The sequence below is a fragment of the Arachis ipaensis genome, chromosome B03 (assembly GCF_000816755.2).
Source record: "Arachis ipaensis cultivar K30076 chromosome B03, Araip1.1, whole genome shotgun sequence".
In the NCBI taxonomy this organism is placed as follows: Eukaryota; Viridiplantae; Streptophyta; class Magnoliopsida; order Fabales; family Fabaceae; genus Arachis; species Arachis ipaensis.
Genome location: NC_029787.2, coordinates 48,669,153 through 48,681,198, shown reverse-complemented (window position 1 = coordinate 48,681,198; position 12,046 = coordinate 48,669,153). Strand labels below are relative to the sequence as shown.

The 12,046-nt window shown below is 35.3% G+C and overlaps 1 protein-coding gene across 1 annotated transcript; it reads right to left on the bottom strand.

Moving 5' to 3' along the window:
* On the bottom strand, positions 5,423-6,642 carry LOC107633097. The gene is made up of 3 exons (XM_016336732.1): positions 6,574-6,642; positions 6,340-6,441; positions 5,423-5,758 (listed from the first exon to the last, which is right to left on the bottom strand). The coding sequence occupies exons 1-3, from the start codon at positions 6,640-6,642 to the stop codon at positions 5,423-5,425; spliced, it is 507 nt and encodes a 168-aa protein (XP_016192218.1).

The following is a 12,046-nucleotide window of genomic DNA, read 5'->3' as shown; positions in this document are numbered from 1 at the left end:
CAATCGGAGCTCCGTAACTCAAGTTATGGTGGTTTGAAGATCAAAGAGAGTTAGGTTTTCTCTCTTCTCTTCTCTCTTCTCAATTTCAGCGCCCCAACCCTTCTCTTTAGGGTAAAATGAGCTGAAATGCTCATAACTAATGTTTATATATGTTGGGTCTTAGGTCCACTTAGGCCCGGTTCACTTATTTTTCTCCGTTGGCCCAATTTTGGGCCAAAACCTTTAAGATTAGCGCTCTAAATCGCACTTTAAATATTTCTACCTTCCCTAATTATAATTCCTTATTTCTTAATCTCATTTACTCATAATCAATTTCCTCAGCTGTAGTACCAGACAGATCTCAGCCGGTACTGCCGGTCAAAATTCCACTGCTCGCTTTTATGCAGAAAACTATGTTTTCCGACTCGGAAAAATTCACTGAATCTAAATATCGTATTTAGATGATCAAATTCCAATTGTCAAATCTTCCAACCATATCCGCTCCTATTTAACTTATTATTTAATTAATTTCCGTTAGACCGGGTTTTACACCGGTTATCAATTTCAAAGGGGTTTGTTACTTGTGACAACCAAAACGTTTGTATGAGAGGACTTTTGAAGGATTAGAAACTATACTTGCAACGAAGATTTATCCGCAAATTTCTAGACCACGCAAAAGTTCTCTCATCAGGCGATCTCGTAGTAAAACCTATCTATAATAGTCAAATACTTTCCGTTGCCAATAACAAAACGGCATTCGCAATCCAGCTAGAAAAATCGGAACAAGCAAATAACTAAACACTACACTCATCTATAAAAACACAACCGACACCTCAGTAGGGCCAGGTTACAACTACATTCTCATTTTTATATACTCGTATTAACTCCTTAATACTTTCTTCTGACTTAAGCATCGGAGTACTTTTTCCAGGTGCTCCCACCGCCGTGTTTCGTATCACCGAGGTCTGCCTCCAATCTCCTCAAGCGACGTATAGCTCTTCCCAAAAACCGAGCAGTAGGAAAAGGAGCCTTATACCTCGGCTTAGTTGGAATGGAACAGGTGTAAAAAAAAGTTTATATGAGATAAAAGGACGAAAGAAATGGGGAAAAGCACATTAGACTTATCAATACACATGTTTAATTTTGATCACAAAAATGAGGTAGAGAAAAAGGGGAAAAAGGTAAACAGGTTAAGTTATCTCAAGGTTGCATTATGTCCTTTTTTTCGTCTGGACTGGAATTAATTTTTAATTTTTTAATATTTTTCATATTATTTTTAGTTTTATTTATAAAATTAATAATAAAAAATTACATTTTATTTTTTTAAATAAAAAAATTAAGAAGATCTATTTTTTTTTTAAAAACTTAAAAACTTTATATTATTATTTTATAAAAACTTTTTTAAAAGAAAAATAAACACATAAAATTTGTTTTAAAAATAAATAAAATTGAAAAAAAAATACCCTATAATTAAAACACGTGAACACAGAGAGAAAAATGAATAATCTTATTGATTAATTAGTTACAGATTGTATGTATATATATACATGTACAATGTATATATATACATGTACATAACCAAAGGAGCTAACTAACTCTAACTGAGTTATATGAGTGACTAACTATTGGTTAAGCTACTGACTAATTAACTTAGATGGTCTATAATATTCTCCCCTCAAGTTGGTAGATAAAAATTTACCATGCCAAACTTGAAATTGAGATTGTTAAATTGAGTTGGGATCACTGGCTTGGTGAACACATCAGCTAGTTGATGTTACGTCCAAACATAAATGAGCTTAATAAACCCCGTAACCATCTTTTCATGCATAAAGTGGCAGTCCACTTCTATGTGCTTAGTTCTCTCATAAAAAGTGAAATTGGATGCTATGCGAATAGTAGATTGAGAGTCACAAAACATCATAGAAGAGGGAATATCAACTTGAAAGTCAAACAGGAGGCCCTTCAACCATGTGAGAGAGCAGCAGCTGCTGCCATGGCCTGATACTCGAATTTTACGGATGATCTGGAGACTGTGGTTTCCTTCTTCGATCGCCATGCAACAAGAGAATCTCCAATGAACACACAAAACCCAGTGTCACTCCGTCTAGTATCCAGGCAACCTGCCCAATCCGCATCCACATAATATATTAGTCTCTTCTCTGAGCTTGCCGAAAAAAGTAAGCCTTGACCTACGGTACCTCTGATGTACCACAGCAAATGATGAAGGGCATGAAGATGTATAGTGGGAGGTTGGGATAGAAATTGGCTAAAAGTGATGTCCGGGCATGAGATGGTGAGGTACATCAATCTCCCTATAAGCCTTCTATAGCTCGCGGGATTCTCGAGCAACTCCCCATCTGAGCTACTAAGTCTTAGGTTGGGTTCCATAAGCAAAGAGGTAGGCTTAGATTCAGCACAATTGGTGTCTTCAAGGATGCTAAGGGTGTACTTACGTTGGCTAAGAACAATTCCCTCATCTGATCTTGCCAATTCCAAACCCAAAAAATACTTCAAATCACCAAGAATCTTCAATTTGAAGAGCAATTCCAATCACTTCTGCACTTGTACAACGTGTCCTTAGATGGACTGGCTAGAATAATATCGTCTACGTATACAAGGAGATAGACTATTTGGTCCCCACTACTATAGGTGAAAAGGGAGTAATCGCGCCTCGATTTTTTGAAGTGGTGGCTAAGCAAAGATGAACAGAATTTGCAAAACCATTGATGTGAAGCTTGCCTCAAACCATAAATGAACTTGTTCAACTTACATACAAGTCTAGAATTTTCAGAATTATAACCGAGAGGTAGGTCCATATATACCTCTTCGAATAAATCCTCATTCAAGAAATCATTGTTTACATCCATTTGAAGCAAAGACCATTTGTTTATGGTTGCCAACAACAGAAGCACTCGAACAATGGTGATTTTTACCGCGGGTGAGAATGTGTCCTTGAAGCCTATACCAGCTTGTTGGGTGTATCCTTTTGCAACTAGCTTGGCTTTATATCTATCCACAGAGCCATCTGCTTTGTATTTGACTTTGCAGACCCATCTGCAACCAATGGTGTGTTGGCCAGCAGGCAGGGGCACCAAAGACTAAGTGATTGTGTCTTTCATGGCCTGGAACTCTTCATCCATTACTCTTCATCATTCTGGAAACTTGACCGCTTGATGGAAGAAGGCGGGTTCAGGGATTGCAGCAATATTGGCAATGAAAGCAAAGTGAGGTTGAGAGAGATATTTAAAATTCACGTGGTAAACATTGTGGGAATGATAATCCTTGAGGTACAGAGGTGGTCTTGATGGTCTAGATGTTCGATGAGGTTCAGAGGTGGGAATCGCTTGAGATGAAGCTCGGACTTGTTAAAGTTGTGGCTCTACATTGGTGGCAGGTGAAGAGGAACGAGGTGTCACATCGGGAAGGCAAAGAGGCATGACCACATCAGGAAAGATATCAATAATGGTGCTGGAAGTCTTAGAAGATTGTTGAAATGGAAACTCAGACTCCATAAAGGTAATATCCCTCGATATAAAAATCTTCTTAGCGATTGGATCATAGAGCTTATATCCCTTGCAGAAGGATATCAATGAAAATTGACCGCATTTGGAAATGAAGGTGGAAGCATGAGCTAGACAACCAAAGACTCGTAAAGAATGGTAGTCTGGCTATTTGGAGAATAACTTCTCATATGGTCAGCTATATTGAAGGGATGGACTTGGCAATCTATTGATGAGAAATGTGGTAGTCAGAACACATTCGTCCCAAAATTCAATTGGGGCCTTGGATTGAAAGAATAGAGCCCGAGCCACATTGAGCAAATGCTAGTGTTTTCATTCAACTATGGAGTTCTGCTCAAGCCTTTTGACACATGAGAATTGATGCACTATCCCTTTCGAATTGAGGTATTCAGTGAGTGAAAGTTCACCTGCATTGTCTGATCGCATTTGCTTCACCCTAGTCTTAAATTATATTGAGTCTCAACCATATTGTAGAAATTGATAAGAGTATTAGCAGCATCAAATTTATGTTTCAATAAGAAGGTCCATGTGAATCAAGAGTGATCATCCACAACAGTAAGAAAAAATCTCATATTATTATATGTAGGGACACGATAAGGTCCCCAAATGTCACAATGAACCAAATAAAAAATGGCAGAAAAAAATTTATTATTTGATTGAAAGGATAAACGCCTAAGTTTGGCTAATGGACACACATCACAATTAGAGTGATTGAATTTTAAGGGTGTTAAAGACAAAATAGAATTCAACCTATTGAAGACTTTTTTAGATGTATGTCCTAATCTTGCATGCCAAGTAGAGCTCCTAACAGAAGAAAGTAAATGACAATTATCAACATCAAGAGAAGGAGCATGCATTAAGGGTGGTGATTGCAGAACAAACATATCATCAACTTCATCACCTTTGTCAATCACCTACTTGAAATTCTCGTCATGTATCACAAATGATAGGTCAAAAAAATGGACACTACAATTTGACAATTTTAGAAGTGAACTACCAAAATCAAGTTGACTCTTAAGGATGGAATGAATATGATATTAACAAGTGTTAAAGAGGGGTTGAGGACAACATTACCAATGGCTAATGCACGGATTTTGGTATGATCAGGTAAAGCAACAAAGTGGTTAGATAATGGTTTTGGGTTAACTAGAGAACTATAGGAGTTGGTGATATGGGTAGTAGCACCTAAATCAACAATCTAGGTACTTGAAATTACCTTTTGGTCCATGTAACAAGAAGAGAACTCTTCACCTGCACATATCTCAGGTTCAATGTCTTGAATGGCTTGCTGTGTATAAAGAAGAGCCATCAATTGGCTGTATTGAGCTGTCGTGAGAGACAAGGTAGAGGTGGGTAATGAACCTTGCACTTCTTGAGCATGATTCACTTGAGCCACATGATGCACCTGAAGCTTTGGAGTCTTGTTTTGCAGATAGCTTGGTGGATAGCCATGAAGACGATAACACTTGTCTTCAGTGTGTCCCATGAGTCCACAGTGAGAGCAAGTTGGATGATCTTTCTTATCCTTTGGCTTCAAATTTTGATGCATAGAGAACTTTGAGGATTGCTTGACTGCAAATGCCATGTGCTGGCTAGGTTGAGGAGAAGTGAGTGCCCGTTATTTCTCTTCATGCAAGACCAGAGAAAAAATTTTGCCAATATAAAGGAGGGGATCCGATAACAGGATTTGGCTTCTAACATTTGTCAAATTTTCATTGAGCCCCATGAGGAACAGCATGACATATTCTTGATTGAGGTAGGTTTGAATTGATTTGACACCACCGCAGGAGCACGAGACCAAAGGATTGAAGGTATTGAGATCTTCCCAAAGAATCTTCAACTTTGTGAAGTAATGTGAAATAGAGAGAGCGCCTTAGGTCAGTGACATGAGAAATCATTTCAGCTCAAAGATGCGAGGTGCATTACTCTGAGAGAAAAATCTCCAAGTCCTGCCAAAGGAGAGCAGCTGAACTCACGCAGATCACGCTTGCAGCAATGTCCTTGGAGATCGAGTTTAGCAACCACGTCGTGACGATGTCGTTGGTACATTGACAAGATTCTGCAAGCACTGGATGAACAATTGGATTTGGTTTTTGCAAAGAACCATCAATGAAGCCTATCTTGTGTTTTCCACTCAACGCAAGACACATTGATCTGCACAATGAAGAATAATTGTCTTGTTGGAGCAGCTGAGAAATAAGCACAAGTCCTGGATGATCACCAGACTGAAGCGAATAAGCCTCGAGAATCGGCGAAGACTGTGCCAGAGAGTTCGAGTTACCTTGAGAGGGATTCGATTTAGAGATGGTGGACATCTTGATCGGAATTGGTGAAGCAAGCATCTCGAAAAAGAAAAGAAGGAGAAGAAAATTGAGGCGAAAAAGTCGGAAAAATTTTCAAGAAAATCACATTGAGAAAGAAAGTGTAGCGGAATCGTAAAGAGAATTCGCTCTGATACCAAATTAAAACGCGTGAACGCAGAAGGAAAAATGGATAATTTCATTGATTAAGTAGTTATAGATTGTTTGTATATATATACATGTACATAATCTAGAGGAGCTAACTAACTGAGTTATATGAGTGACTGACTATTGGTTAAGCTACTGACTAATTAACTTAGATGGTCCATAATACCTATTAAGGCTCCACGAGGATGGGATGACCTGCACCTGCTTATAAATGTAGACAGGAACTGAAAAGGTGATATCTTCTTAAATCCATATTAAATATGAAATTATGAGTTAATACACAAAATGGCCCCTGAAATTTGACCTCCGACTCAATTTAGCCCTCAATGTTTCAATTCACTCCAATTGAACCCTGAAATTTTGACCCGTACCTCAATTTGGCCCTTCTGTGGCTTCCCATCACCGGAGAGCTGACCTGGCAATTTTGGTTGATACCTGGCACTATCAAAACGACGTTGTTTAACTCTTGGCACCTAAATTGTTTAGAAATGATGTCGTGTGACATGAGAAAGGGGTACGGTTAAACCAAAACTCAAACGTTAACCACTTCAAAATGAAACCCCAATTGACCCTTCTTCTTCCTCCTCTTCCCCTCGTATACGTACCCTCAAAGAAGAACCATAGGTGTCGCTGTAACTAAAGCTTGAAGCTTTTCTTACTTTTTTTGCCCCCATTGTGAAGACTAATTGCCTGAGAATCACAATCTCTTCAAAAACAGGTTAGTAACAAAATAGTTGCTCTCAACATACGATGCTCTGTTTTTTGCAAAATGTTGCATGAGGTTTGTTTTTCAATTTTTTCGCTCTATTTTCATCATTGAAACTTTGGGGGACTTTGGTTGATTACGATTGTTGATGATGGTAGAGTTATTGTATGCTAGGGTTTAATTTTTTTTATATGTATGTGGTTGTGATCAACTGAATCTTATAATTTTTTGTGTTCCCCATTTAAAACACATATTGTAAGAGATAGATGATGCACTTCTTATGTTCAGATGTACCCTTTTTGATACAAGCTAAGCCTATTAGCTATGCACTATTTCTAGAATTTTGAGAATGAATTGTTTCATACTGCGGCAGTGTGTCTAATGCCACTAGCACTTGCGTTATTAGGACTAGGGGGTCAGTTTGCTAATTTGCTTCGAGATTCTAGTAACCTATGGTTGCTAATACGTTTATTCATGATTAAAAAGAAGAAATAAGAACAACTAAATTAATCTTTCACTTTGCAGAGTGTCAATCACAAAGTGTGTTGCAAGAGAATATTAGCAATAATTTGACCAAGACGCCAAGTCTAGACTCTAGACACTGAACTTGTTGCCTACATGTAAATTATAAATTGGAGTAAATTTCTAGAGATTATAAATTCCTATGAAAATACATGTAAGACTTGTTTTCGAATTCTATTATTTAATTTTTGTTTGTATTCTAAATTTGTCTCTATAATTTTACATAATTCAATTGACACTAAATTCATTTTGAATTTTGATCTGACTGTCTAATCCTTAGCATATCAGTACAAACCAAAGGCCTAAATTTTCACCTCTTAGATATTTGATGCCCATTATATTATTCTATCCCTTGTAGACAGTGATATTTGGTTATGATTAACTTATTTAATATATTAGAACTAGGCTCCAGTTGAATTGTCTGTAATCTAAGTTACTATTTTTAATAAATTAAAGTTAGTATTATTTTTAACTATTGTGTCTTTTTGAATCTTATTTATAGATGGATGAAGGTATAAGTATTGTGTATCATCATGGAGATAGTTTTGTCATAAAACCAAATGGCAGTTTGGTTTATGACAATGATCACACTGATGAGTTGTCTGGGCTGGATGAGGATGTAGTAGACGTATTTTCACTGAGAGATTACTACAAGGTCCTAGGTTATGACAACATGACTGAGTGTTGGTGGCTTGTTCCTGGTAGACCTATGAAGAGTGGACTGCGAGCACTAAGTCATAACACAGTTAAATATTTTTTGGATCCATTTTATTGATGTTATTTGGTTATATATTGATATCTTTTAATTGGGTTGTATTGATTTTTAATTCTGTTAAAAATCTTACTAGGTCCCTCCATTAGACCCACCTCCATCTCCACCTCCACCTCCACAACATGTGACAAGGCCTAAAAACCTACAATCTAAGAGAAAAATAACTTCTAAGATGGACCCAATGCAAGGAGCAAGCTCTGGGACAGCTGCACGCTTGGCAGAATTTATGAAATTCGTCCCCACCCCGGGCTTCAAACCACCAACAACAAAATAGAATACAATTTACAATGTTGACCAGAAGTTGTGTAGGACATATTTTGTAGAGTGAATTTGATCAAACTATACTCTTTTGATATTTTGAGACTCTATTATGTAGGGTAATCTGTTTTGGCTAATAATATTCTGAAACTATGTTATGTAGGATATTGTGTTGTGTTATAGATACTGTGCTTTTGTTAATGTTACTTATCACTGATGACAATGATTAATTACTATGTGTTACTACATGAATGACAATCTTTTGTTTTTTATAACTTATTTTGTAAAATTTTATACCTCTTTCATATAATCTCAGTTTTATACAACTTTCACAGTACACATTATTACCCAAGAGAACATAAAACTCCATTTCTAGTTTGTCATCAACTTCCAGGTCCATGAAAAAAAAATAATTAAATACATACCAATATTTTATTCACATAATTGATATCACATTTACATATATTTTATCCCACCTAATTGATGAGCAGATATTTTATACGCTTTTTGCATCATTTTCATATAGTTTTTATTATGTTTTGTTTAAGATTTATTATGTTTTCATAGGTTTTAGTGTTAAATTCATATTTTTGGATTCTACTTTGAATTTGTGTTTTATGGTGATTTCAGGTATTTTCTTGCTGAAATTGAGGAGCCTGAGCAAAAGTCTGATTCAGAGACAGAGAAAGCACTGCAGATGCTGTCAGGATCTAACCTCTGTGCACTTGAAGGAGCTTTTCTGGAGATACAGAAGTCCAAATTGTATGCTCTCTACAACTATGGAAATAAAACATCCAGGGCTTTCCAAAAATATATAATAGTTCATACTTTGATTTAGAAATGAAGGTCCAAAACTGGTGTTCAATGCCAACCACCATCCATGTTCCTGGCGTTCAACGCCCAAAAGGGGGTAGCTGGCATTGAACACCCAAAAGGGAGTCCCAAGCCAGCGTTCAACGCCCCTAAGGGGTATTAGCACGTGGAGACACCCTTAGTTCAGCCCAAACACTCACCAAGTGGGCCCGGAAAGTGGATTTTCGCACCTCTAAGTCTAATCTATCATATTTCTATAATCTTTAGTTATTAGATTAGTATATATAGGAGAAGATCACTCTTGTTTAGGATCTTCTTCCTCCCTCATTATTTTCGAATACTATTATGTACAGTATGAGTCACTAAACCTCGTAGGTTAAGGTTAGAAGCTTTGATTTTTATGGATTAATAAAAGTACTACTGTTCTATTCAATTCGTGTGTGACTCTATTCCAAGATGTATCTTCGTTCTTCAACCTTATGAATGGGATGATCTGTGACAGTCATCTTCATTCTACATCAGTTCAGTGAAAGTCCTAACCAGAGATCACTGAACCACCAGCTTGATTATACATCTCTTAGACGGCTAATCCACGACTTCGTTGGGGACTTCTCGAGACACCAGTTCAGCCGAGGTATGGGGAGATTAGGATCTTCGTGGTAGAGGCTAGAACCAAGGGCGTAGTATTCTCTGATCCAGAAGATTCGACCTTGTCTGTGGTTTTTTTAGTAGGATTATAAAGGGGATGAACTGCAGGAGCTTCACCCTCCTTCAGATTGGGCGCACACTAAACCTAGTGTTCGGCTTGAGAGAGGAAGATTCAGCAGCCACGACCGTACGACGTTGATCACTTACAGCCTTCCATGGAAGGAATCACTCACAGTTGGAGAAAGACAGTAGGAAAGGTTGATCCAGAAGAATGAAGCATCTCCGAAGCCTCAACCGTTCTCTTATCACTAGTTTCACTCAAATTAAGTAATTTCCTTCCTATTTATGTTTTATGTGTTTATCTCAACAAACTATCTTTTCTAATCGCCTGACTAAGATCTAAAAGGTGTCCATAACTTGCTTCAAAACAACAATCCTCGTGGGATTGACCCTGACTCACCTCAGGTATTACTTGGACGACCCAGTGCACTTGATGGTTCAGTTGTGCAGAGTTAATTTTTGTGCACCAAGTTTTTGACGCCGTTGCCGGAGATTGTTCAGATTTGACAAACTACCGGATCATCTTGTTGCTTAGATTAGGTATTCTTTATGGTTTATTTGCTCTTTTGTTTGTGTCTTTTGTTTTCTTTTTCAAAAACTTTTCTTTTCTTTATCTTTTATTTGAGTCTTGTGTCAATCTTTAAGTTTGGTGTCTTTTTAAGTGTTTTCTTTTCTTTTCTAACCTTTTGAAAATTAGAGTCTTTGATTTCAAAAAGTTTGGTGTCTTGTTGGTGTTTCTTGGTTTTTCTTTCCTTTAGTTTTTCGAAAACTATTCTTGGTGTTCTTCCTTGTATTTGGAATTGTTCTTGCTATTTTTCCTATTTGATTTTTAAAATTCTAAGTTTGGTGTCTTTTAGTGTTTTCCTTCTAAAATTTTCAAAATTAGTGTCCTTGATCTTCAAAAGTTTTAAGTTTGGTGTCTCTTTGTGTTTTTTTTTCTTAAATTTTCAAAAAGTGTTCTTGAGTGTTCTTCATTGTGTTCTAATTGTTCTTGTTATTTTTCTTTTTTGATCTTAAAATTTTTAAGTTTGGTGTCTTTTTGTGCTTTTCCCTTTCAATTTTCGAAAATTTTAGCTTTTGATTTCAAAAATTTTTAAATTTGGTATTTTCTTGTTCGTAAAGTTTAATTTTTAAATTTTAAATCCTATCTTTTCAAATCTATTTCAATCCTTATCATATCTTATCTTTTTCTAAATCTTTATCTTATTTTTTTCCTTCTTTGAATTTCAAAAATCCTATCTTATCTTATTCTAAATTCAAATTTTAAAATTAAAATTTTAAATTCTTATCTTATTTTAATTCAAATTCAATTTTCAAGTTTTAAAATTTTAAAATCAAATATTTTTTAAAATTCAAATTTCAAATCTTTTGAAAAATTAAATCTTTTTCAAATCTTTATGTTATCTTGTTTCAATTTCAAAATTCAAAATCAAATCTTTTTCAAGTGTTTTCAATTCTTATCTTATCTTGTTGACTTTTCTTTTCAATTTTAAATTTCAAAATTTTATAATCAAATCTTTTTTAAATCTCCTATCTTATCTTATTTTCAAATCTTTCTTAATTAGTTACTTGTTTTCTCTTTCTATTTTTTCATATCTTTTTAAAATCTTTTTCAAAATCTTTTTTAAATCCTTTTCAAAATCTTTAAATTTTAAATATTATCTTTTTTATTCTTTTTAAATCTTTACCTTATCTTTCTTTTTGAATTTAAAACTTTTAAATTTCAAATCTTTACTTTCTTTCAACTTTTAAAATTCAAAACTTTCTCCTTTTAATTTCAAAATCAAATCTTTTATTTTGTTCTTAAATCTTGTTAATTAGTTAGTTACTTGTTTTATCTTTTATTCTCCTTTCTCTTTCCTCTTTTTCAAAACTTCCTAACTACTTTCTCTTTCTTCTTTTTCGAAAATTCCCTCTCTGATTTTAAATCTTGTTAGTTAATTGGTTGTCATATCTTTTCTTAATCTTTTCTTTTCTTATTTTTTCGAAATTTCTTAATTATTTTTTATTTTTGAATTAGTTTTCTATTTTTATTTTATTTATTTATTTAATTTTCAAAAAAATAAATATATTTAATTCTTGTTTCTTTTCTTCTTTTTGGTATCTCACAGGGAGCTCTCTATACTCTGACATAGAGACTTCCCACTTTTCCTTGTCTCTTGTTTCTGTATGCAGGAACAGGTAGAGTGCAATATGGATCTAGAGGAAGAGCACAACCAAGAAGAACCTTGGGATCTTATACAGCCCCCACTCATGACTTTTATGAAAGGAATATTAGTAGACCTCCTATTGATCCAGA